The 23,085-nt window shown below is 35.5% G+C and overlaps 1 protein-coding gene across 2 annotated transcripts in view; it reads right to left on the bottom strand.

Moving 5' to 3' along the window:
• Mgtor (nuclear basket protein megator) overlaps nucleotides 1-23,085 on the bottom strand; it is a 447,637-nt gene that overhangs the window by 55,764 nt on the left and 368,788 nt on the right. The window contains exon 10 of one of the 2 annotated variants that reach the window (XM_014352167.2): nucleotides 4,827-5,189. The exons of the other annotated variant lie outside the window; for it this stretch is intronic. Coding sequence (XP_014207653.2) covers nucleotides 4,827-5,189 — 363 coding nt within the window. The remainder of the gene's footprint in view (nucleotides 1-4,826; nucleotides 5,190-23,085) is intronic. 2 annotated transcript variants of the gene reach the window in all.

Genomic DNA, 23,085 nt, shown 5'->3' with positions numbered 1-23,085 from the left:
TCAGATATACCAGGTTTAATAGATTTGTAATTGAGAAGTTTTTAAAAATATTATAAAATCATCATAAGGTGCATGAATTGCATTGACCACTGTGTACCAGAATTTCAAGTAAATAAATACAATAAATTAACAGATTTTTTATAGAAAATTTTCAGCTTGTTTTATCAAGTGGAAGGAGTCTCAATACAAGTATATTTTCGAATTGAAAACGGCTTTCAACATTCATCTTGCATGATGGCATGAAGCTGGTTTATAAAACTTATTCCAGTAGTTTTCTCAGCTGCCAACAACAAAAATTTAATTGAAGCACTTCACGATAGTCATCACGAGCCAATTTTTTTTTCAAACAGGTACGAATAAACTTAATTATTGCTACTTTACGTTTAATTATAGACTTGTTTATGCAATCCAAACCATTTTTGTGATTTTTTTCTTTTATACATGGCTAAGTAGTTCTTTATATAAAGAAACGCTTGGTCCACAAGTGACTGGAAATTTTTTCTTAAAACATGCACATACCAGAAATTCTAAAATGTGACGACGGCATGGCAAGTGCAGGAAGTATTTTTTAACAACTGCTTAAGAGCTGTTCCTACACCAATATTATGACTTAAATTCGAATTCGTAGTATCACAACACAAGGCTTCAACCTTTTTACGCAAGTTCCACTCATGAAGAGTAGCAAAAATTCGCTTGAGATGTTCCTTTATCATTTGGTAAAGAAGATACGTCTAATGTTTTTTTTTAATACTACCTGTGCTAACTTAAATGGGTAAACCATCTTCTTGCTTGCATATTATTGTTTTTCTATCCCAGTGTACCATGAAAATTTTAAATCTTTTCATTTAAATAACTTTCTAATCATTTTAGCTTTCTTTTTTTAAAACGAAGTTCTTTACGTCACGTACTGGGGGGGGGGGCTGGAACTTTAAAAACGACAGATTGTATGAAACGGAAGTGGCTTACTGGAAGTCTCTTCCTCCTAAGTTTACCCCCTTACCTCGTCGCCCTCACCATCGGTCCCTTACACACTTCCCCTTACCCAACCCCACCCTATTTCTTCCTACCGTCTTGCCCTACTCTCCCCCATACCACGGCTTACTATTCCCTTCACACTCCCAAGAAATTTATTTTTAAACGAATTTTGTTTTCCTACAATAATTTTTATTAAATTTTTTTTTTCTGCCATTCCAAAAAAAACAACAAAAAAAAAATACAAAAAAAAACAAACAAAAAAAACACTTTCCAATAAGGAGAGTTGAGCCCTTGAGCACCTGAATACGAGTCGAGTAGCTTACCCACTCTGCTACGAGCGCTGCAAACTATAGGAAATCGGTTTCTTGTACTTATCCCGTGGTTGGTAACTTATTTTTCATTTTCATATGCATTTACTGATAATACATTCAACTAGTGATAAATTATTTATTTAATTATTTTTTAAAACGAAGTTCTTCATGTCACGTGCTTGGGGGCTGAAATTTTAAAAACGATAGATTTCCATAAAACGGAAGTAGCTTACTAGAAGTCTCTTGATTCTAAAAAAAAGTTTTTTTCTAAATAATAAAGTAAATAAAAAAGAAAAAATTTAATTAGCATAAATATATTTATGTAGATTAAATAGAATAAGGCACGTTATTACGCATTAAATATTAGTATTTTATGCATTTGATGCATAAAGTACTGTATTTATGCATGACGTACTCACGAAGTTCAACTATCGTGAGTACTGAACTAAATTTTCTTATTTTTTAAAATTCTTTTTTCTAGTTTTTGTTTCAGTGAACTACATGAATGCAGTACTTATTTTTATAGAGCTTCATTTTTCCTATGGGTCTGGTGACCCCCTTGTTACCTGAGAAATCGTGTGTCTTTATACTCATGTCATGTTTTAAGATCTTCGTTCTTACCGTGAGTCCCATGACCCATTTATACCCCCTGGTTTGTTTCTTTTAATTTTTTTTTTTTTTTTTTTTTTTTTTTTCATTTCTTGTTTAATCACAATTTTAATGCTGTTAAAAGAAGTCTTATTTCAAATTAAATCTTTCAAATTGAATTCCAAAACAGTAGCTATTAAGTCAATAAGGATAACGGAATTTCGGTAAAGAATCTGGCAATAATCCAAAGATGACAGGATACTTTCTGTCAAAATATTTACTCACCCTTGATTGTTTTTATTAGAATAGTTGCAACCTTTTATTAAGAAAACTGATATTACGCTACCTTAAGAACTTAGATCAATTTTTTCTGTTAAGGTCAATTGTAAATTTGTTAATTTTTTAGAAAAAAACTAATTTTAAACGTATTAAAAATTGCGACACTTTTAAACTTTATCGAACCAAATACTAGTTTCTCTCGAATAATTATCAAAATTTTAACCCACAGTAAAATTATGCTTTGCTCCATTGTCCGATATCCCCTTCATAAAATTTTTGATTTTAAAGTCTAGTACAAAATTTTCGAATTCTATCTCTTATGAATGAGAGACTTCAGAAACTTTGGGCACAGATATTTATTCTTTTGTGATTATTTGTTCACAAAAAAAAATTAAAAAATAAATAAACACAATTAGCACAAAACATTTTTTCATTGTAGTTTAATATGAAATTTGGTTATTTTAAAAATAAATAAATGGTATGACGCAAAACACAAGATTTTTCATAATTCCATTCGATTTAATGTTTCATTTGTGAGAATTTCTACAACATTTTCTGGATACATCATTAAGATTTTATGGTGTAAAATGTTAAATACCATTTTCAATTTGATTTTAAAAGCATCTTCTTTTTTCTTTACTAAATTTTTATAATTGTATTTCATGAAAAATCGATGTTCTTTAGGTAATCTTTATAATTTTTCACAACAAAAAACTTCCTGACGTGTCTTAAGACTAACTTTATCCCAAAAATATATTACTTCTTGTATAGCAATTGCATTTTGCGCCCTCGGTAAAAAAAAAACTTTATACGCGACTCGGGCACCAACATACAATAACCGCGCCCTTCGGGGGCTCATGTTTGTACTTTATGCCCTAGTGACATAATGCACCGATGTACTTATATATCCTAAATTCTATGCTCACGTTTATGTCTTTTAAAACACGATTATACTACTGATAACAAATTATTTAAAGAATCACGGAAGAAATATATATTTTAAGAACTTCTTAAAAGTAGTTTAAGATTTTAATTAAATTTTACTTTGAAAGTGCAGAGCTTACAATATTCACGATCTTTTAAATAGGCTATATAGTACGGTATGGTTAATTATAATTTAATTAGGATGATTATTGAAAGATTATTTCAGACTATTTTAGTGAGTCTTAAACAGTGCCTTTATCATTTTTAAAAATGTAGAAAAACTTATGTAAATAACTAATAAACTAATCAATTGTAACTATATATTTGATCAATTGTTTCAATAATAACTGTAGACTAAGTAAGTAAGTCTTCATCGGTTGACAAATCTTGTTTATGGTTAAATATATGGTTCAGATTAACTGGAATCAACAAATTAGGAAGTCAAAACTTTAAAATACTAAGAACTAGGAAAAAAAAATTAGAACTAAACGTCTGATTCGTGACATCCTTTACTTTGTTTTTCTTTTGTTTTTACTTACTATCATAAATAAAATTCAAGAAAATGAGTGCAAACAGTAACAGAGCAAAGTGGGTATCTACTCGAAAACCTGTTTTGCCCGTGCACTGGTATTTATTAAAGTAATACTTACTTTAAAAAGTTTAAAACAAAAAGCCAATATTTTTGGCTCAATTAAAACTATAAGAGGCTCAAATGAATACAAAATGAATCATGATATAATAAGTATATTCGTTTCTGATTAATAAAAAAAAGGTCCCTTAATATTTTTAAATTAAGTTGTTAATTTTCTGATAATTACGTGATATTACACCATACCACTGCATTGAGGCTTGTATGGACTAAGCGAAACTCGGAATTACTTGGGTGACCTTAACTGTTTTTGTACAAGATTCATTACAACATTATTTAGTTCACACCCAACACATTTGTCAATAGAATTGTAAAGAAAAAAGCAGTTAGCTTGGTCAAAGCAGTTAAAACTAAAAAAAATCATAAAGTGATTTACCATACTTTTTGTTTTTACCAGAATCAAAGTTGTGCGCCGAGTTTTCGTAAAATAAGACGAATTCAAGTACTTATTGTTGGTTTTTTTGACAAAAAAACAAAACCTCATGTCGAGCTTGTATAAAACTTTTTTGTATGCATAAAATTTACCTTCAGAAATATTTAAGCTCTTTCTGACGTCACATACCCATATTATTGGCACCAAGTGATTAAAATTTTTTTTAGATTTGATAATTAACTATTGTAAATTCCCTCACCAGATTAATTAGTGTAAAAGCATCTACAAATGATAATTACTCACGGCGTTTTCGATAGAAGACTTTGGCAATTTTCTACTTAAACGTTAAGTCAATCTTTTGAGTGTAAAACTCTACGCACTGATAGAAATGTTAAGACTAAAGCGAGAATTTTTGTTTCAGCTACGTTAGTTGAGAGCCAGATCACTCATTTTATTATTTACTGAATAATTAGTAACTGTAGTAGTACGTGCAATGGTGACTATATTAAAAAGTTGTAGAAGCTCTACCAAAATGTTACCAGTTGATGACTTTTAAAACCATGCGTGCGTGTATGTATTAATGTGTGACCACATTAAAAGTACTGGATTTGTTAAGATGAATTTTTGTAAATTACAACTTAATTAGAATTAACAACACAGTTTTATTCATTTGTTATGTTTTACTGTGAATTTTAAATGAAAAAAAGTGTGTAATAATATACGTTACCGAAATTAAATGCTCAGTCGGAGAGATTTGTTGTGGAATTGTAGGTGCACTTTGTTCAGTGCTTATTTCATCCATTTGTGTTAAGTCCACTCTTGTGTCATCCATTCCTTCTTGAACTACCTGTGCTAAGCCTGATGTACTTGGATTATACATCGTTCTTTCATTACTAGCTGATGTACTTGTTTGAGCTGATGTTAAAGTAGATGAGACAGGAATAGATGTTTCTCCGAATACAAATCTATTTTGAGGCACCTGCGGAGAATTAATTGCCTCGCCAAATCCATCGCTTCTTCTAGGGACGAATAAAGTTGGTGTACTAGGGACTATACAGTCATCGCCTATTTCTTCATATGCTTGCTGTGGCTGTAAATTTTTCATACGAACTACTGTATATTTTTTTCAATTTTAATGGTACAATTAGAATCTGATACATAGGTTTATAAATATTTTTTAACTTTAGGAAACATAAAATGAAATAATGCAATACAAAACAAAACGTAAAACTAATACATATCGTGTCATCACCCTTTTCTTTATTTTTTTATCAACAATAAGAAAAAAAAGTTAAGTTTTTTCCAATTTTTTCCATAATTTCTCCCCTCTCATGCATAAATCAATACATAGTGTTCTTAGAAAACTTGTAGATGAGTAAGTTACTTATCTATAAAATAGGACGTTCAGCAGTATTTTATATGCCAATCAACCAAACTTAAAAAATCGTATATATCTCGGCTTCTGCTTTACCTAAAGAAATTGTTAAGTACATAATTCGGAATGGTAACGAGACAAAACAAACCATCAAAATTATATCGTTGAAAAAAAGTTTACAATTGAATTACAGCATTAAAGTCATTGTCAATTTTTTTGGCAGTTTGAACTCTTAAAGAATGTAGTTGTTATTGATAATCAAACCAGACTTTTTTAAAAATATCATATTGTCAGAGATTAGTAGAGAGATTGCTGACTGTAATGCTACGGTGCGAGTTCATTTTTGGCCACTGTTTCGAGCGCCCTGTTGCGGCCAAGTGGTCGAACTAGGGGCACATATTTTTTTTCTTATTTGAGAAGCGTGGAGGGGGTATACCGAGTATGTGCCTACGAATTCGTGTGGAAATGGGCGTGTAGGCACATACTTCGGATATTCACACTGAGTGTGCACTTGTCGAGTCGCGTGGAAATGGGCATGTGGCCCACATTATGAAGACGCATGGAAGGGGTATGACGTATGACGATATAGTGAGCCTGTAAAGAGGAGAGAAGTGCTTCTCCGCTTCTGACTGTTACTACATACAAGTATATATGTATAATGCAGCTGAGCGTAGCGAATGTGTGGGATGAGCGAGGCGATCAGTGTATTTTTATGCTAGTATCGTATTCTAGTACACCGATACGCTTCAACCTGATCTGATAAATATGGATGCTTTTTTCCTTTTCAGACTTTTATGTTAACATGTCGTTATAACCATTTACTATAGCCTAAGGTTTGGAGGTTCTCCATGAATATATGCCACTTTTAAACTACTGTAGGCATGTTGCATCGATAGCCGAGGCAGCTAATGCTCCCGTACCAACGAGTATCATATTTTGGTCCTCGATTCAATTCCTGAATTTTTTTTTTTTTTTTTTCTGCAATTCAACATATTTTTGTTGCATTATTATTAAATTTTTTTTATATTCTTTAAATATTTATTGATATAACATGCCTCATGCTACTTTATGAAAGGTAAGTACAAAGACAATTTTACCTAGGTATTTTCATTCAACAGTCATAAAATAATAAGCCATACCTTTTGTTTCCATGCAAATTATTTAAAGATCGTCCCGTACCTTCTAGACTGATTCCAGCATTAAGCCGGGCGACTGTCTTATGTCTTATAGCTCAACGGCCTACCGCCCACGCCGCGCCGTGAGCTGCAATCATGCGTTGATGTGACAGTCTGCAGCTAACGTACTTTCTTATTGTTTTTGTTGTGCATACACACATTGACCATTAGTACGACAAATACCGAGGTTAAACATTGTTCTGATTAAATATTTGCCTGATCATTATTTGTTTGCTTTTTGCTATATTACGGTTGTGTGATACACGGGCTACGATGTTTTTTCAGCGATTAAATAAAAATGGCATCAAGACCGTACGACTTTTGTCAATACAGGGGCTGCACAAAATCGAAGCTTTCCGGTGAAAAGCTCTACAGATCTCCAGATGCCACAAATCAAAAGGATCGTCACGTCGCCTGGATTCAAAACACAGGTAAGCGTTAATCCACTTATATTTAATTAATCCTTGGTTTACGAATTCGATCACGTAGAATTAACGATAAAAGCGTTTAAAATTCGTGTTCTTTTACAACCTTAATTTTTTTTATTTGTTCGTTGACAACGTTTGACATTACCATTGATATATACATATATCATTTTAATGCGAATTCGTTTGAGAAAACATTTTTTTTTTTAATTCTGATTGTCACTATACGCCTAACTTTTCCCGCTCCGGAAAATAAAAACAAGCTACAATTTTTTTGGAACCTTCTAAATTTTGCACAAGAGTACTTATTTCAATGACCTTATTATTTTATTTTAATAAACAGGGCTACGTACTAGGGACTTTTTATAGCTAAAAATATAGAACTAAGACCCAACTGAAAATTATTGGTATTGTTTGTTATTGTAGTAACAATAAATAAAATTTAAAATACCCGACCAAATACGAAGGGACGGGTTATTTTAGAATGATTTTACGCTAATCGCTCAAGACAGAAACACCCATGTTCAGAGTTTTAGATTGTATAGCTAAAAATCTAGAACGAATACGCAACTAAAAATTATGCATATATTCCAGTAAATAAGCCGGAAAGGGTAGAAAAATGGGAAAACACAACCAATTTGAATGGGACCTTTTGCATTGTATTTCCAGAACCTTAAGTAATATTCCTTATCCTTAACCTATTCTGGCAAATAAAAATTTAAAAAATTAGAGTAGTTTCAACCCTCTGTAGGCACTCTAAAAAAGCGACGTGGTGAAAAATTTCGTAAACTTGATATTCAGCCGCAAAAATGATCTTTCGGGGGGTTTTTTTTTGGTCGCTGAACACAGTTAAGACGACCGCGATAATCTCTGAGGTACTTGGTGCCCAGGGTGGAGAGTATCAACGTCATCTCTTGGACTTTTATAGAAATTTGTAACGTAGACAGTTGAGACTTGTTACTTGGGGTTTTTTTGGGTTACTGAACACGAATATAAGGTCAAAGTAAAAAATTTTCTTGTCCCTGTACCTATTATAGAACAATTGTTTTTTGAAAACTCTCATATTTCGGGTTAAAATCGGATAATTAATGTTTTGCCGCGAAAATGGTATCAAAGGTGTTTTTTTGGATCCTATGGAAAAGTTTTTTAATCCAAAAAAAATTTTTGATTAAAAAAAAAGATTTTTAATTAAAAATTTAGATGTACATGTGAATAATAGTTCAATTTATTTATTTTGTAAAATCACAATCACAAAATTAGAAAATTTAAAAACATTTCAACAATATTAAAGGGCATTGAGTGCGTTGGCAAACTTTTCGAGCAAATTTATTGCTTACATAACTATCTTTAAAATGACTGAAAAGAAATCTTTGTTTGTTTCGAATTTTTTATCTTGGATGCAAAACTAGAAAAGTAAATTTTGAGAAAACTGTTTGATAATAAATTGACAGCAGTTTAACACATTCTATTTGTTTTCTGTATGAAAATAACGCAAAATGTTGTTTGGATGCTTAGGTAACAAGAATTTTTTACGTTGGGCGGCATCTTCATTACGTTCCAGAATGGGACCTAAGTCGTCTACAGACGATTCCGAGTCTCGACATCGAACTTGGTTTAAAAAACCCATGGTCGACCGTCAGACGTTAACCCCCAACTCGCTCGGTGCGATCCCGAGGCCGGCGGCAATTTTTATAAACGTCGTACGGCAATTTGGGCCCGTGCGATAATCTGGCCTCCCGAAGAAAACCAGATCACCTAGTAATAATAAGTGTCACATTGTTTTGAGCCTTTCGACTCACGAGACTCCTAAATATATCGTTGCCACCTTTGACTAGAAAGGATACGGCCTTAGAGGCGTTCAGGCATAATCCCACGGATGGTAGCTTCGCACCACCGGCCGCTCGACCGAGTGCGTGAACCAAATATCCGAACCTGCGGTTCCTCTCGTACTGAGCAGGATTACTATCGCAACGACAAAGTCATCAGTAGGGTAAAACTAACCTGTCTCACGACGGGTTGTAATGAGGCAGAACCTCAGATTATTCCACAAATATCGGATTCCACAGCAAACAAGGAACTACAAGAAAGCTAACATCACGAAAAACCAATCGAAGCCAATGGACTAGATCAACCAATGGAAATTGATGTTGGAGGACAACAAGAAATCACAGGTAACCATAGCGTACCGGTTAAAACTATCACCGAAAAAAGCAATGAAGCGCATTATAATGTTCTTGAAAACAATGAATCGTTTAGTGTAACGAAACATTTGAATGATTCATTGTACCTTACTGAAAAAGATATATTCTTAAATATTGATGAAAGTGAATCAAACGAGGTTTATTTCAATTATGAAATGGTGGATGTCAGTAAAAGTATGAATGATGGCATGCCCAATTTAGTTGTACCTCAAAAAAACCCTGCGTCTGAGCAAAATAAAAATGAGTTACAAAAAAAAGATGTTTTGAACCGAACATTTTGTTCACTCAAGTGTGAGCAGTATACGCAATCTTTAGAGCGTCGGATAAAATTATTAGAAGAAAAAGTAATATCTTTGAAAAAAACTCAAAAAAATGTTAAAGATCAAAACTTTCGACTAAAACATGTGTATGTGTAGAAAAAGTAAAACAAGCTACAGATGTAAACGATTTGATTAAAGACACAGATTTCAGCGAATCACGGAGAACTTTGATAGTAATGCAATTTAAGCCGAAGAATAGACAAAAGTTTACTCTTAAAGAACAAAATTTATGCAAAATCATGTTCTATTGATCAGCTGCTAGTTACAACCAGTTAGTGAAATTAGGGATTAGGTTAGCTGGAGAATCCACTGAAAGAAGTTGGATGCCCAATTAGATGTTGAGCTTGGTTTAAATAAAAATGTTTTGAGTAAGCTACCAGTAATTGAACGGATGTGTGCATTAAAATTTGATGAGATGAGCATCAAAAGTATGGAAGAATATTCTGCAAAATACGACGAGATTGAGGGTCTTGAAGATTTGGGTGGTAGTTTAAGAAATTCAAACGTTGCTAAACATGCCCTATTGTTTTGTTTAGATAGCATAAATGCCAAAAATCCCTGGCGTCAACTTTTATGTTTCGGATTCAATGAAAATGGTGTTAGTGCTAAACAATTGCTAGTACTTTAGCGTGAAATATTGACAGCGTTATCCAAAATAGGAGCAGTTGTTAATATCATTGTTTGTGACCAAAGTCCAAATAACCAAACACTTTTTAATAAATTATTGAAAGTTAGTATTGGTGAACCTTTTTTTGAATATGAGGGTAAGAAAATTTTTGCTGCTTTTGATTGGCCGCATCTCATCAAACGTTTGCTGTGTCAGTTGAGAGCACATAAATATATTTTCATACAAGACAAAGTTATAATGTCTTATAATGACTTGGTTAAAACTTATGAAATTGACAATTCTAACGATACCTCGGATTTATTAGCATTTTCAAGTGACACTCATTTCAACCCAAATAACTTTGATTGTATGAAAGTGAGTTTAGCTTTTTAACTTTTAAGTAGGCGAATGGCTGCAGCGATAAGAACTGCTGGCGAAGCTGCCAGGAAAGGCGATGTGAATGGATTGGTGTCTGATACGTGGGAGCAATCGGCTGACTTCGTGAAAAAATGGATGTTGTGATTGATGCCTTTAATTCCTACAGATTGCGCAATGTTGAACAGCAAAAGCGACAGCTGCCACGTCGTAACCCAGAGATTAAATAATGTTTGATTAATTTTGTTGAATGGTCTAGATAATGGAGGACACACACAATTTGTGCGAGTTCACGCGGAAAACTCGAGCGAGTGAGTAGGCCGCCTTGTTTTATTGGTTTGTCCTTGACTACCAACTGTTTGTTGCAGCTGTTTGATGATATAAAAAAAGAATTCAACGATCTGGACTTCGAATTAGCGACTGGTCTTTGTAACCAAGATAGCGTAGAACATACTCATTCGAGGTGCCGAGGAAGGGATGGTTTTAATCCAAATCCAACTTGCCGTATGTATCGCCTTACTTTTAGGCATATTATTTCTACTGATTTTATAGATACTCGTCAACAAGGTAACGTCAAAATGTAAGAAACTCATTTCTTGGTAAATTCGAATCAGAATGACTTAGGTAATGAAACTGTGGATTCATTGGCAGCTGTTGCAAATAATTTACCTGATGAGTTAGAAGTAGCAGAAATGTGAGTAATGAAAGAACTTTTGCAAGCAGCTGAAATGATGGAAACATTTTCGCCTATAGTTTCAGAAGGAATAGTAGACTTTGATACCAAAGGCTTGTATGAAAAAAACGCCATTACTTACTTAAGCGGATATACAGCCAAAAGTGCTGTAAAAAAAGTAAATGTTCTAATTGTGAGGATATATTTATGAAAAGTTCTGAGCAACGAGTCACCGATGACGAGTTTTATACAAAATGTAGAGAATATAAGCATACTGATGAAACACTTTCAGAAATAGCGTATTTGTCGAGACCCACTGAATTTTTTTCTAAAATCATTTCTTGTCAATTGCAAGGTTTTCAAAAACATTATAAAAGTCTTTGGCATCAAAGAAAACTAATTACTTCCTCAACAAATGTAGTGAAAAAAATAACTAACTAGCACTTTCCTCAGTGGTTTGAGAAGGATAATGCGTGTTATGAATATCGAGTAGAATCCTTAAAAATTTTGTTGAGAGTGAAAGTTTTCAAAACTACTCGGGAGAGCAATCAAAAACGGAAAGCGGAGGCGAAAAAACACATAAAAACAAACAACCGTTAAATGCTCATTGTAAAAAACGTTTAAATTATTATTTTTTTGGAATTTGTTTGAATGTATAGCGTTAAATATATCCCTGGTGATGTAACTTCAGCATAAAGCTATTTTTAGATGTATTAAATGTATATTTATAGGAATAAATAGTCCTATTATCGAGTCTGTCTCTATTACGACCGTTCGAGTTATAATAATATTAGTATTAAAGATGTTGTAGTTTGTGAGCGCACATTTTGTATAGGCTTTTGCTATACTAAGTGAAAATGGTCTCAGCGACGAGACTCAGGTAGCTCGTGCGTACTCGGCAGCGGCCACTTCGGGTAGGTAGGAGTAGGGAGGCTATTCTAGCCCAGCGGCTTCAACCGCGCTGCGTTGCGTCGTCGGCTCGAGCTCGCTCTCTCGCGCTGCTACCTCCGAGCGAACAAGTTGTGCTTCACACGCACGCATACACTTTGTAACCAATTGTAGCTTTTTTTATTATTTTCATTAAACTCTTTTTAAGAAAAAATCTCTCTGTTCCTGTCTTATTTTCTTTCACCTGCTATTCAAGTTTACTAATTTCGAGAGGAAGCCAATCCAGCAATACACCTCCTTAATCTTGGGGGGGCCGGGAAAGAAAGGCTTGTAACACATTACTGCATTTGCTGTTGGGAGCTGGTGAGTTTACTTTCTTCACCCTCAACTGACGCTTGTATTTTTGCCGTGGACGTGGCATCCTCTATACGCGCGTCTGCACAGCAAGCCCAGGCACCTTTTCAAAACACGAGTCGTCGTCGGCTGCCATTTTAGTGTCGGGACTGGCTGCGGCTCAACAGTGTTTTCCTTGCAGGTGCGCGAGGCAGCCATATTTATTGGACTCGTGCACTGCTCCAGCATAGCGTGTAGTTGTGCTCCCCGCAGTGTGTGTGTGTGGGCTAATATCTTTTCGTGTGTGGTGGCTCTTGTTCTCGGACGTGGGGCGGTGAGCGGTGCTCCTGGCCGTCGTATCGTCAGAGCATCTCTCGTGCAGTTGGCTGTTGAGCCTAGCTGCCATTGCTGCTGTAGTGCAGCGCTTCTTTCTTTCTCTCTCGTGCAGTTGGCTGTTAAACCAAGCTGCCATTGCTGCTGTAGTGCAGTGCTTCTTATTTTTCTCTCTCTCGTGCAGTTGGCTGTTAAGCCAAGCTGCCGTTGCTGCTGTAGTGCGGCGCGTTTTTTCTCTCTTTTTCTCCCCAGCAGCTGGCTGTTGCTGGGCCAGGCTGCTATTGCTGCTGTAGTGCGGCGCTTTCCGATCTATTTGTTGCAGCTGGCTGTTGTTGGGCCAGGCTGCTGTTACTGTAACTGCTTTCGATCAGGTGCGCAAGGCTTTGTCTTCGGCGCCGGTGCTGTTGCTGCTGCGGGCAAATTTCTCTGTGGGACGTACTCGCCCTGTTGCTGTAGTGCAACACAAACTTCTCTCCTTTGCTTCTATGTTTTTTTTTTGAAAGCACATTGACATCATGGTTACACTTACGGAGCTAACAGCAGAACAATGCGACTTGGCTCAAAAACTTGCCAATGCTTTGCCAAACCTCAAGAAAACGCCTTAAGAAAGGCAAAATATCGCACATTTTGAAGGCCGAAAAAGAGTTATACAACAATACTGGAACGCCTTCTTTGAAAATCATTGCATGCTGATGCGTGTCAAGGATATTGATGAGACTTCCTACGTACAGGACGACGTCATGCCATCAACCGAGGAGGCCTACATTGATGCCTGCTGCTATATTGACAACGCCATTCAAAAAATTGAGGGATGCCAAGATCCTGGCCCTCAACCAGTGGACAACCCGACTACAACGGCGCAGGCTGTGTCTCAGAAGATCCAGCTGCCTAAAATCGACCTGCCTAATTTCGACGGAAATCCACTTCAGTGGACCAGTTTCAAGGACCAGTTCAACGCCTTGGTACATGAAGTAGAAGGTTTAAGTAATGTAAGAAAATTTTTGTATCTAAAATCTTGTTTAGTCGGTGAAGCTGCAGAGGTTATCGCGAATGTTCCGCCTACAAATGAAGGTTATTTGTCTGCTTTTGCCGATTTAAGGATTCGATATGATGATACACGGGTATTATCTAATGTATGTTTACGGAAATTAATTAATTGGGAATCAGTGAAATCTTCCTTAGGTCGTTAATTAACTCTTTTAAACACATAATAAGAGCTTTGGAAGGACTTCAGAAACCAATTGATGTTTGGGATGAATGGTTCGTTTTTCTTCTGTCAGAGAAGTTGGATAAATTTACTCGCGTCCAATAGGAAACGTCCTTGAGCGATAGCAAGTTAGTATCTAATTTTAATCAACTTTTTAATTTTTTGGAAAATCGCATGCATGTACTCAAAGCCGTTCTCTGGCACAGAAAGACGAGCCACAAAAACAATAAACCCGAAAATGAACTCTTACGCTTCCATTCAAAGCAAGTCTGATGATTTTTGCACATACTGTTCTGAAAATCATGCCCTGTATAGATGTAGTACCTTTAAGAAACAAAGCCCTGTTCAAAGAAAAGAGTATGTTGTACAGGCCAAGCTGTGTTTTTTGTGTTTAAAGGCTGGACACGATTTAAAAACTTGTGAATTTTCATATAGATGCAATGATTGTAATGGTTAACACCATATCTTGATGCATGATGCCTTAAGCAAAAGTTCTGATCGTCAAAAAACACCTCAATCACAGTTTGGTCCTAATCAGCAATCTTATGTAGCTGAGAATGATAAGGAGTCTAATGACTCTAATGATTCTAATGAATCCAACGATTCTAGTGATGAAGTGCAAAATTATTCGACTAATTGTCTTTCGGTACCTTACGATTTTGTGGTACTGATGTCAACGGCTTTAGTCAAACTTATTTCTTAATCTGGAAAATCGATTGTACTTAGGGCACTCTTGGACACTGCTTCTAACTCATCCTTTGTTTCTGAGCATGCAGCCCTGTCCTTAAAATTGACTAGACATCCGGTTAAAAGTACCTTGTTTGGAATAAATTCTTGTCAAGCTGGAAAAATAAAGGAAGAGGTTAGTCTGCTGGTGTCCCCAATTACAGATAGTGGTCCAATATTACCATTCACTGCCCTAGTCTTAAACAAGCTGACCCACAACACCCCAAGTTTAAAGGTAACAAACCCTTATTGGCCTCATACTTCTCAACTAAAGCTGGCTGACCCAACCTTTACCACTCCTGGTCCAATTGATGTTATTTTGGGGGCTGATCTAACGGGTTTTCTATACAAAGATGGCACTCGCTCCGGTTTAGTACAAGAACCAGTGGCTAAACTTACTATTTTTGGTTGGGTTCTATCTGGTAAAACTTGTCCTCCTCAATCTTGCCAACCCAGTCGTTCCCTTCAGGATATACAAGCGTTTCCATCTTGCGTTGAATTTGATATAGAGCTCTTTTGGGAACCCTTTTTTTCTACATCTACCAGCATTCAAAAGAACCTGATCACCTGCTTATCTAGTAATTTGTCCGACAATAATTTTGACTTTGATGTCCCTCACACTAAGGAGTGTGCTAATTGTGATTTACAAAAATTTTGGGAAGTTGAAGATCTCCATGATAATCCCATTCCCTCTGAAGAGGAGGAGAGGTACGAACAACTTTTCACCAATTCAGTTCAACGTAATCGCGAAGGTCGATACATAGTTTCATTACCTTTTAAACTTGACCCAGAGCAGTACCTGCAATTGAACGTTAAGCTTGCCACTCGACTCTTCTTTGAGTTAGAAAATCGCTTACAAAAAATCCTGCACTTTCATCAAAGTATATTGAATTTATGTCTGAGTATCAAGTGTTAGACCACATGTCTGTTTCGTCCACGCCCCTGACTCATGGTCATTTTTTGCCCCATCACGGAGTCTTTAAAACATCGGATCCTCATGGAAAAATTCGTGTTGTATATAATGGTTCATCTCCCTCTCCATCAGGGTACTCTTTAAATGATTGTCTATATGCTGGCCCTAAGCTTCAAAAGGATATTTGGGTTGTTCTGACCCGTTGGCGGATGTTCAAGTATGTTTTCACTGCAGACATAGTTCAAATGTTCAGACAAATCCTAGTTCAACCCAAAGATCGTAAATGGCAACGAATTCTATGGCGTGATAATCCTAAACAGGCTCTGACTAGTTTTGATTTGCATACCATAGCTTATGGTCTTACCTCTGCACCGTTCCTTGCTTTGAGAGTTTTGAAGCAGTTAGCCCTGAATGAACAAGCAAAATATCCTCTTGGTGCTGATATTTTGCTTAATAATTCTCACATAGATGACTTTTATGTTGGAGCTTATACTGAAGCTCAAGCTCTTGCTGTTCAGCAAGAGTTGATATCTATCCTTAGGGCTGGCGGTTTCTCACTCAGCAAATGGGCATCAAACATGTCGAGTTTGTGTAAGGAAAGTAAACTAGAATCAAAATTCCTGCCTCAAGCTGAAGGTGTGTCAGCAATCAATATTCTCACTCAGACACCTTTTCGATAAAAATGGCTTTGTCTTCAAAATCCACTGAACCACCCACAAAACGTATCATATTATCAAGAATAGCTCGCCTTTTTGATCCTTAAGGCTGGTTCTCTCCAGTCTTGATTTTTGCTAAAATTTTGATTCAAGATACTTGGCTTTTAGACCTTGATTGGGATAGCTCGTTGAGTGATTCTTTGACAAAAAAATGGAATGAATTTTATGAATCTCTTGTTCAGTTAGAATCAATAAAGGTACCAAGGTGGCTTGGTATGAGTTCTGCAAATGCCTCACATATCGAGTTACATGGCTTTTGTGATTCTTCTGAACGTGCCTATGCAGCCGTAATATATGTGAGAATTTTATTATCGGATAAAGTCTGTTGATCCACCTTACTAGTTGCCAAAACTCGTGTGGCCCCAATCAAGGTTATAAGCATCCCTAAGCTGGAGCTCTGCGGAGCAAAATTATTGGCCGAATTACTGGATCGGGTTAAGATAGATCTACATATTGAGTCATTAAAAACTTTAGCATGGACTGACTCCCGAGTTGTTTTGGCTTGGATTTCTGGACATGCCTCAAAATGGACATCATTCGTTGCAAACCGTGTTTCAAAGATTCAGTATATATTGCCACCAAAAAATTGGAATTATATTTCATCTGCTAAGAACCCGGCTGACATTGCTACCCGAGGTATCACTTCTTTACAATTAAAGGATCTCAAGCTTTAGTGGTACGGTCCCGATTGGCTTCAAAATCCAGACCATGATCTTACTCCAACGTATGTTGAGCCCCCCGAAATTGTTCCAGAGATGAAAACTAAAGTAACAGCCTTGACGGCTCATCTAAAGGAAGATCTGGACTTACTTGTAAGATTCTCTTATCTTACTTGATTAGTTAGAGTGACAGCTTATCTCTTTCGATTCTCTTTCAACCTAAAAAATCCAGATTTGCGTCGCTCTGGGTTCTTGACTACCCTTGAGCTTCGTCAAGCCCTTGATATTTTGATTAAATACTCACAGCTCAATTTTTTTGGATCAGATATTTTAAATTTAAAAATTGAGAATAGGTTGCTGTCAAAATCACGACTAGTTTCCTTCAAACCATTTTTAGACGACCTTGGGATACTTAGATCAGCAGGACGTATAGAAAATGTGCCCTTGGTTTCTTACAGTGAAAAACATCCAATTTTGCTACACAAAGCATGTCCTTTGTCTGCTCTGTTAGTCAAACACGCACATCATCAAACTCTTCATGGTGGCCCACTTCAAACTAGAATCTATTTTTCAGCTCGATTCTATATAATCCATTCGCGTTCCCTTGTTCACCGTATAATAGATCAATGTGTTCGATGTGCCCGTTATTCCTCCCGACATGCACAACCTCAAATGGGAAACCTTCGTGTTTGTAGAGTTACAGGTATAAGACCGTTTTTGACTGCTGGAGTTGATTGCGCTGGGCCAGTTCGTATACTTATGTCTCGGGGACGAGGAAGAAAATCTCAGAAAGCTTACATTTGTTTATTTACGTGTACAGCAACTATAGCCATCCACCTGGAAGTGGTATCCGACCTGACCTCCTCAGTATTCATTGCTGCTTATAAAAGGTTCGCCGCTCGTCGAGGTCGTTGCCAAACGCTCTTGAGTGATAATGGAACCAACTTCCATGGTGCAGATAAGCAGCTAAGACAAATGTTCACCGAGGCTTCAAGCTTTTTTACAATCTGCTGAAGCTCTTTCTAATGACACCATGGAATGGTCATTCATTCCTCCGTCTGCCCCCCATTTCGGCGGGCTTTGGGAAGCAGGAGTGCGCTCTGTGAAGAGGCATCTGCGTCGAGTCATCGTCGACACCAAACTGACTTTCGAGGAATTGAGCACGTTACTCTGCAAAGTCGAGGCCTGCTTAAACTCTTGACCTTTAACTCATTTTAGCTACCACCTTAACGACCCAATGCCAATGACACCTGGCCATTTTTTAAAAGGTGAACCGATTGTTTCAGTGCCCGAGTCTGTCCCCCCTCGCTCGTTGGAAACTGCTATCACAGATGAGAGACCATTTCTGGGATCGTTGGCGCAAAGAGTACTTACGCGCCCTTCAACTGGGCACAAAATGGTGGAACTCAGAACCAAATTTGGAGGTTGGATCTATTGTCCTTGTCATTGATGACAACGTTCCACCATCAAAATGGCCACTTGGAAAAATTGTCCAGGTTATAAAAGGGGCTGACGGTATTGTTCGCGTGGCAAGAGTTAAAACCCCGTCTTCTACCTTTAAGCGTCCTGTGTAAAGTAAAGTTGTGTCCGTTACCTATTGCGAAAGATTGATGGCTGAGTGCCATAAAAATTTATGTTATAAACTAGTTAATGATAATTTTCCTTATGTACAATTTTGTTACTTAGATACTTTTCGCGTTGCAAATTGTTATTCGCATCGTACCATTTACTTTAAAAAAAAAAAACTTTTCTTTAAATTTTTTTTCTTAAACTTTTCTTATGACTGGCGGCGTTGAAAATAAGATAATGCGAACCTTTATTTGAACTGTTGCGAACTGCTAGAGAATAAGTTTAACTTATTCACTATTTTTTTTTTATTTTTTGATAGAAAATTATTATTTTGAGTATTGAATTCAATTTGACAAAAATGAGTAGATTTTGAGTTACTACTTTGCCGAAAGTATTAGAATATTAAAATATCGAACTTCTATTAATCGAGTGTAAAATACATTTATTTTTGCTTGTAATTATATGTGCTTTATAAACCTCTCTTTTATTTTGCGACAATGTACATTCAGCGCTGATGCTAAATTTTATATTCTCTTTAAATCCTCCAGCCGCGATACACTTTAGCTATAAAAGGATCTAATTTGTTCTTATGTTAATACGAAATAATTGATGTTTTGTTTGTTATTTCAAACACAAAAAAATGTACTTATGATCATGTATTATTTTACGCATTATTATAGTATGCGTGGCGTCTCTGACGGGGCTGGCGGTATGTATAGGCTTTTGCTATACTAAGTGAAAATGGTCTCAGCGACGAGACTCAGGTAGCTCGTGCGTACTCGGCAGCGGCCGCTTCGGGTAGATAGGAGTAGGTAGGCTATTCTAGCCCAGCGGCTTCAAGCACGCTGCGTTGCGTCGTCGGCTCAAGCTCGCTCTCTCGCGCCGCTACCTCCGAGCGAACAAGTTGTGCTTCGCACGCGCGCATACACTTTGTAACCAATTGTAGCTTTTTTTATTATTTTCATTAAACTCTTTTTAAGAGAAAATTTCTCTGTTCCTGCCTTATTTTCTTTCACCTGATATTCAAGTTTACTAATTTCGAGAGGAAGCCAATCCAGCAATACACCTTCTTTATCTTGCGGAGGCCAAATCTCAAACACATTTTTTTAAATCATTAATATATCAAAACCCTTAGTAACACGTTCAATGTACCATAAAAATTTCTTATACTTTAATCGTTGTATTCGGTAACTCATGTAGTTTTCAAAGAAACGTTAATTAGAGCTTTTCTTCCTTGATTAATTAGAGCTTTTATTCCTAGTTTTATCAAGAAACAAATTACGTCTTCAATTATTTTGTGATTTATTTTAATACATGAATTTATGAAAAATGTTAATAATGTTAATAAAGAATTTATGTAAGATTTAGTTTATAAACATATTACTTGGATACTTTAAAGTTGTAATGGTTGATTAGAAGAAAATGAATCTTGATAATGGGCTTGTTTCTGGCATCAGGTGGTGTTGGTGTGCCCATGTAAGATTTCCATAGGAGTATACCTATATATTGAATGGATTTTAATTGGATTTCATGCAATACATAGGTACAATCCTATGGAAATCTTACATGAGCACACTAGCGCCACCTGATGCTAGAAACAAGCCCATTACGGTTGAATATACAGACATGTCTTGATAATATGGACTGATCAAAGATTCAGGGCCTTAGAACAAAGTCAAAAAAATTTGTTTTTCTATTTTCAGATAATGATTTATAATTCTTAGCTCTTAAATGTGTCAAAATTACTACAGAAATTTCTATCACTATGCGCTCTTTTTGTTCACCATGTATTACTCGTATGTAAAGTAAATTATAAACAATTTTTTAATATAACTTTCATTGTGTAAAAAATGTAAAAAAGTAATTAAGAATCAATGTGTATGTATGTATATATATGTATGTATAATGTAAATATTTTAAATGAATTTAAGTTTAAGTTACTGTATTAGAATTTTAATAGAGTGATTTTTTTCATGCCCTTGGCTTTTTTCTCACGTACATCGTGTTGTTATTTTTTTTTCATAAACCATGTTTTGACCCACAAATTTCTTAAGTAGGCTAATACTTTGATAGTTTTTAAAAAATGAAAAATACATGAATGTAAAGAAAATTTTTTGGATGAAGTAGCATCATATACACATATTTTCAAAATAATCTCCGACAAATCTTACTATCAAATCAATAGCTCGTTTCGTCTTATATCACTCTCCGGCTTCCTGAATTATTTATTCGCTGGTACTGAGTTTATAATATTTCGTTTTATTCATTATCTTCTTTATTAATATTCTTGTAAACAAAAAAGCTCATTCTACGGAGGTAGCACTGTTTAATACTTAATTTTTAATATTTGATATTATTAACAGTCGCTTGATTTCAATACTATATGTAACTTTCAATTACCAAGCATGTACACACACTGTACATTTATGTAAGTTATTTTATTACATACAATTCTTTATAACTTACAACTTAGTCATTTTTATAACATAACTGTTATACTACGCTGTTGTACATTTAGTTATGTGCTCAGCAACACACTGTTATTTGATTGGTATTGGGCCAACGGCCCATAACTTCTGTAAATAAGTAAATAAATAAATCATATAGCTCTTGTACCAAGAATGCTCCATATGACTTTCATGACTTGGCCTGACATTATTACTATTAATTTATCGATCACAATATTCGAAGATCAAGTGCTAGCGTACCAACAAGAGTCACAAAATGTTGCTGAGAAACGACTGCTACTTTGTTATAAGATCATACTCCTTGTGGATTAGACAAAAAAATTTTCAGAAGAAAACGGCTGATATAGCACACATTTTGCAATCACTTGATATTTTATCTATTAATGTTTTGAGAGCCGTTTTTTTCATACAACTCAATGTTGCGTTGTCTTAAATTCTCATTTTAACCATTTCGAGATCTTGCAATGAACTATAATAAATGTAATGTTTCATAAGCCTTATGCATCATTGAGCGATATCAAAAGGTATGTAAATTTACAGCTAATTTAAATTGTTTGATCCCTCTAGAGTAATTAAAATAGTGAAAAGCTTACGCACTGGATCATTACATTTGGCTGACGGAAACTAAAGTTATCGCTGATTATTTTATGACTGTTGAATGAAAATACCTAGGTAAAATTGTCTTTGTACTTACCTTTTATAAAGTAGCATGAGGCATGTTATATCAATAAATATTTAAAGAATATAAAAAAAATTTAATAATAATGCAACAAAAATATGTTGAATTGCAGAAAAAAAAAAAAAAAAAATTCAGGAATTGAATCGAGGACCAAAATATGATACTCGTTGGTACGGGAGCATTAGCTGCCTCGGCTATCGATGCAACATGCCTACAGTAGTTTAAAAGTGGCATATATTCATGGAGAACCTCCAAACCTTAGGCTATAGTAAATGGTTATTACGACATGTTAACATAAAAGTCTGAAAAGGAAAAAAGCATCCATATTTATCAGATCAGGTTGAAGCGTATCGGTGTACTAGAATACGATACTAGCATAAAAATACACTGATCGCCTCGCTCATCCCACACATTCGCTACGCTCAGCTGCATTATACATATATACTTGTATGTAGTAACAGTCAGAAGCGGAGAAGCACTTCTCTCCTCTTTACAGGCTCACTATATCGTCATACGTCATACCCCTTCCATGCGTCTTCATAATGTGGGCCACATGCCCATTTCCAAGCGACTCGACAAGCGCACACTCAGTGTGAATATCCGAAGTATGTGCCTACACGCCCATTTCCACACGAATCCGTAGGCACATACTCGGTATACCCCCTCCACGCTTCTCAAATAAGAAAAAAAATATGTGCCCCTAGTTCGACCGCTTGGCCGCAACAGGGCACTCGAAACAGTGGCCAAAAGTGAACTCGCACCGTAGCATTACAGTCAGCAATCTCTCTACTAATCTCTAATATTATTAAGAAATATATTAAACAAACACAGAATAGACTAAAACACTGACTTTAATACAAAAAATTATTAGGTAAAAAACATAGCATACTGGAGCATGTATCTATGAATGTTTAAGTTTTTTTATTGAATTTTGTCATTAATTTCAAATTTTTTTTTATCACCCCATTGACGATTTCTGCTTGTTCAGCATTATCTCCAAACTCACTCTCATCGATCTCATTGCGCAAATTTGTCTCACAGTTGAAACAGTGAACTCCACGGCAGTTTAAACGGAATTCTTAGTAAATTAAGTCTTGCTCAACGCAACCACAATCTGTTCAACATTTACTAGTGCACAACAATCACATTTACTTCAGTAACCAAATACATTTCTTAGTTTATTGTGTGTTTGTTTATTATATTTTTAACCATTAAATGTTTAATAGTAAGTTTGGTATAATTATTGATAAGAACTGTGTTTCTTTAGTGTTAAAAAGCTGCAAAAAAAAATTGACAGTATCTTTAACGCTGTATTTCAGTGATAATTTTTTTTTTTTTATCAAA

The sequence above is a fragment of the Copidosoma floridanum genome, unplaced genomic scaffold, assembly GCF_036245765.1.
Source record: "Copidosoma floridanum isolate Cflo_tuat_1 unplaced genomic scaffold, Cflo_Japanese_pri ptg000024l, whole genome shotgun sequence".
NCBI lineage: Eukaryota > Metazoa > Arthropoda > Insecta > Hymenoptera > Encyrtidae > Copidosoma > Copidosoma floridanum.
Note: the sequence above shows the minus strand (reverse complement) of the source record. Positions and strands in the feature narration are given on the sequence as shown.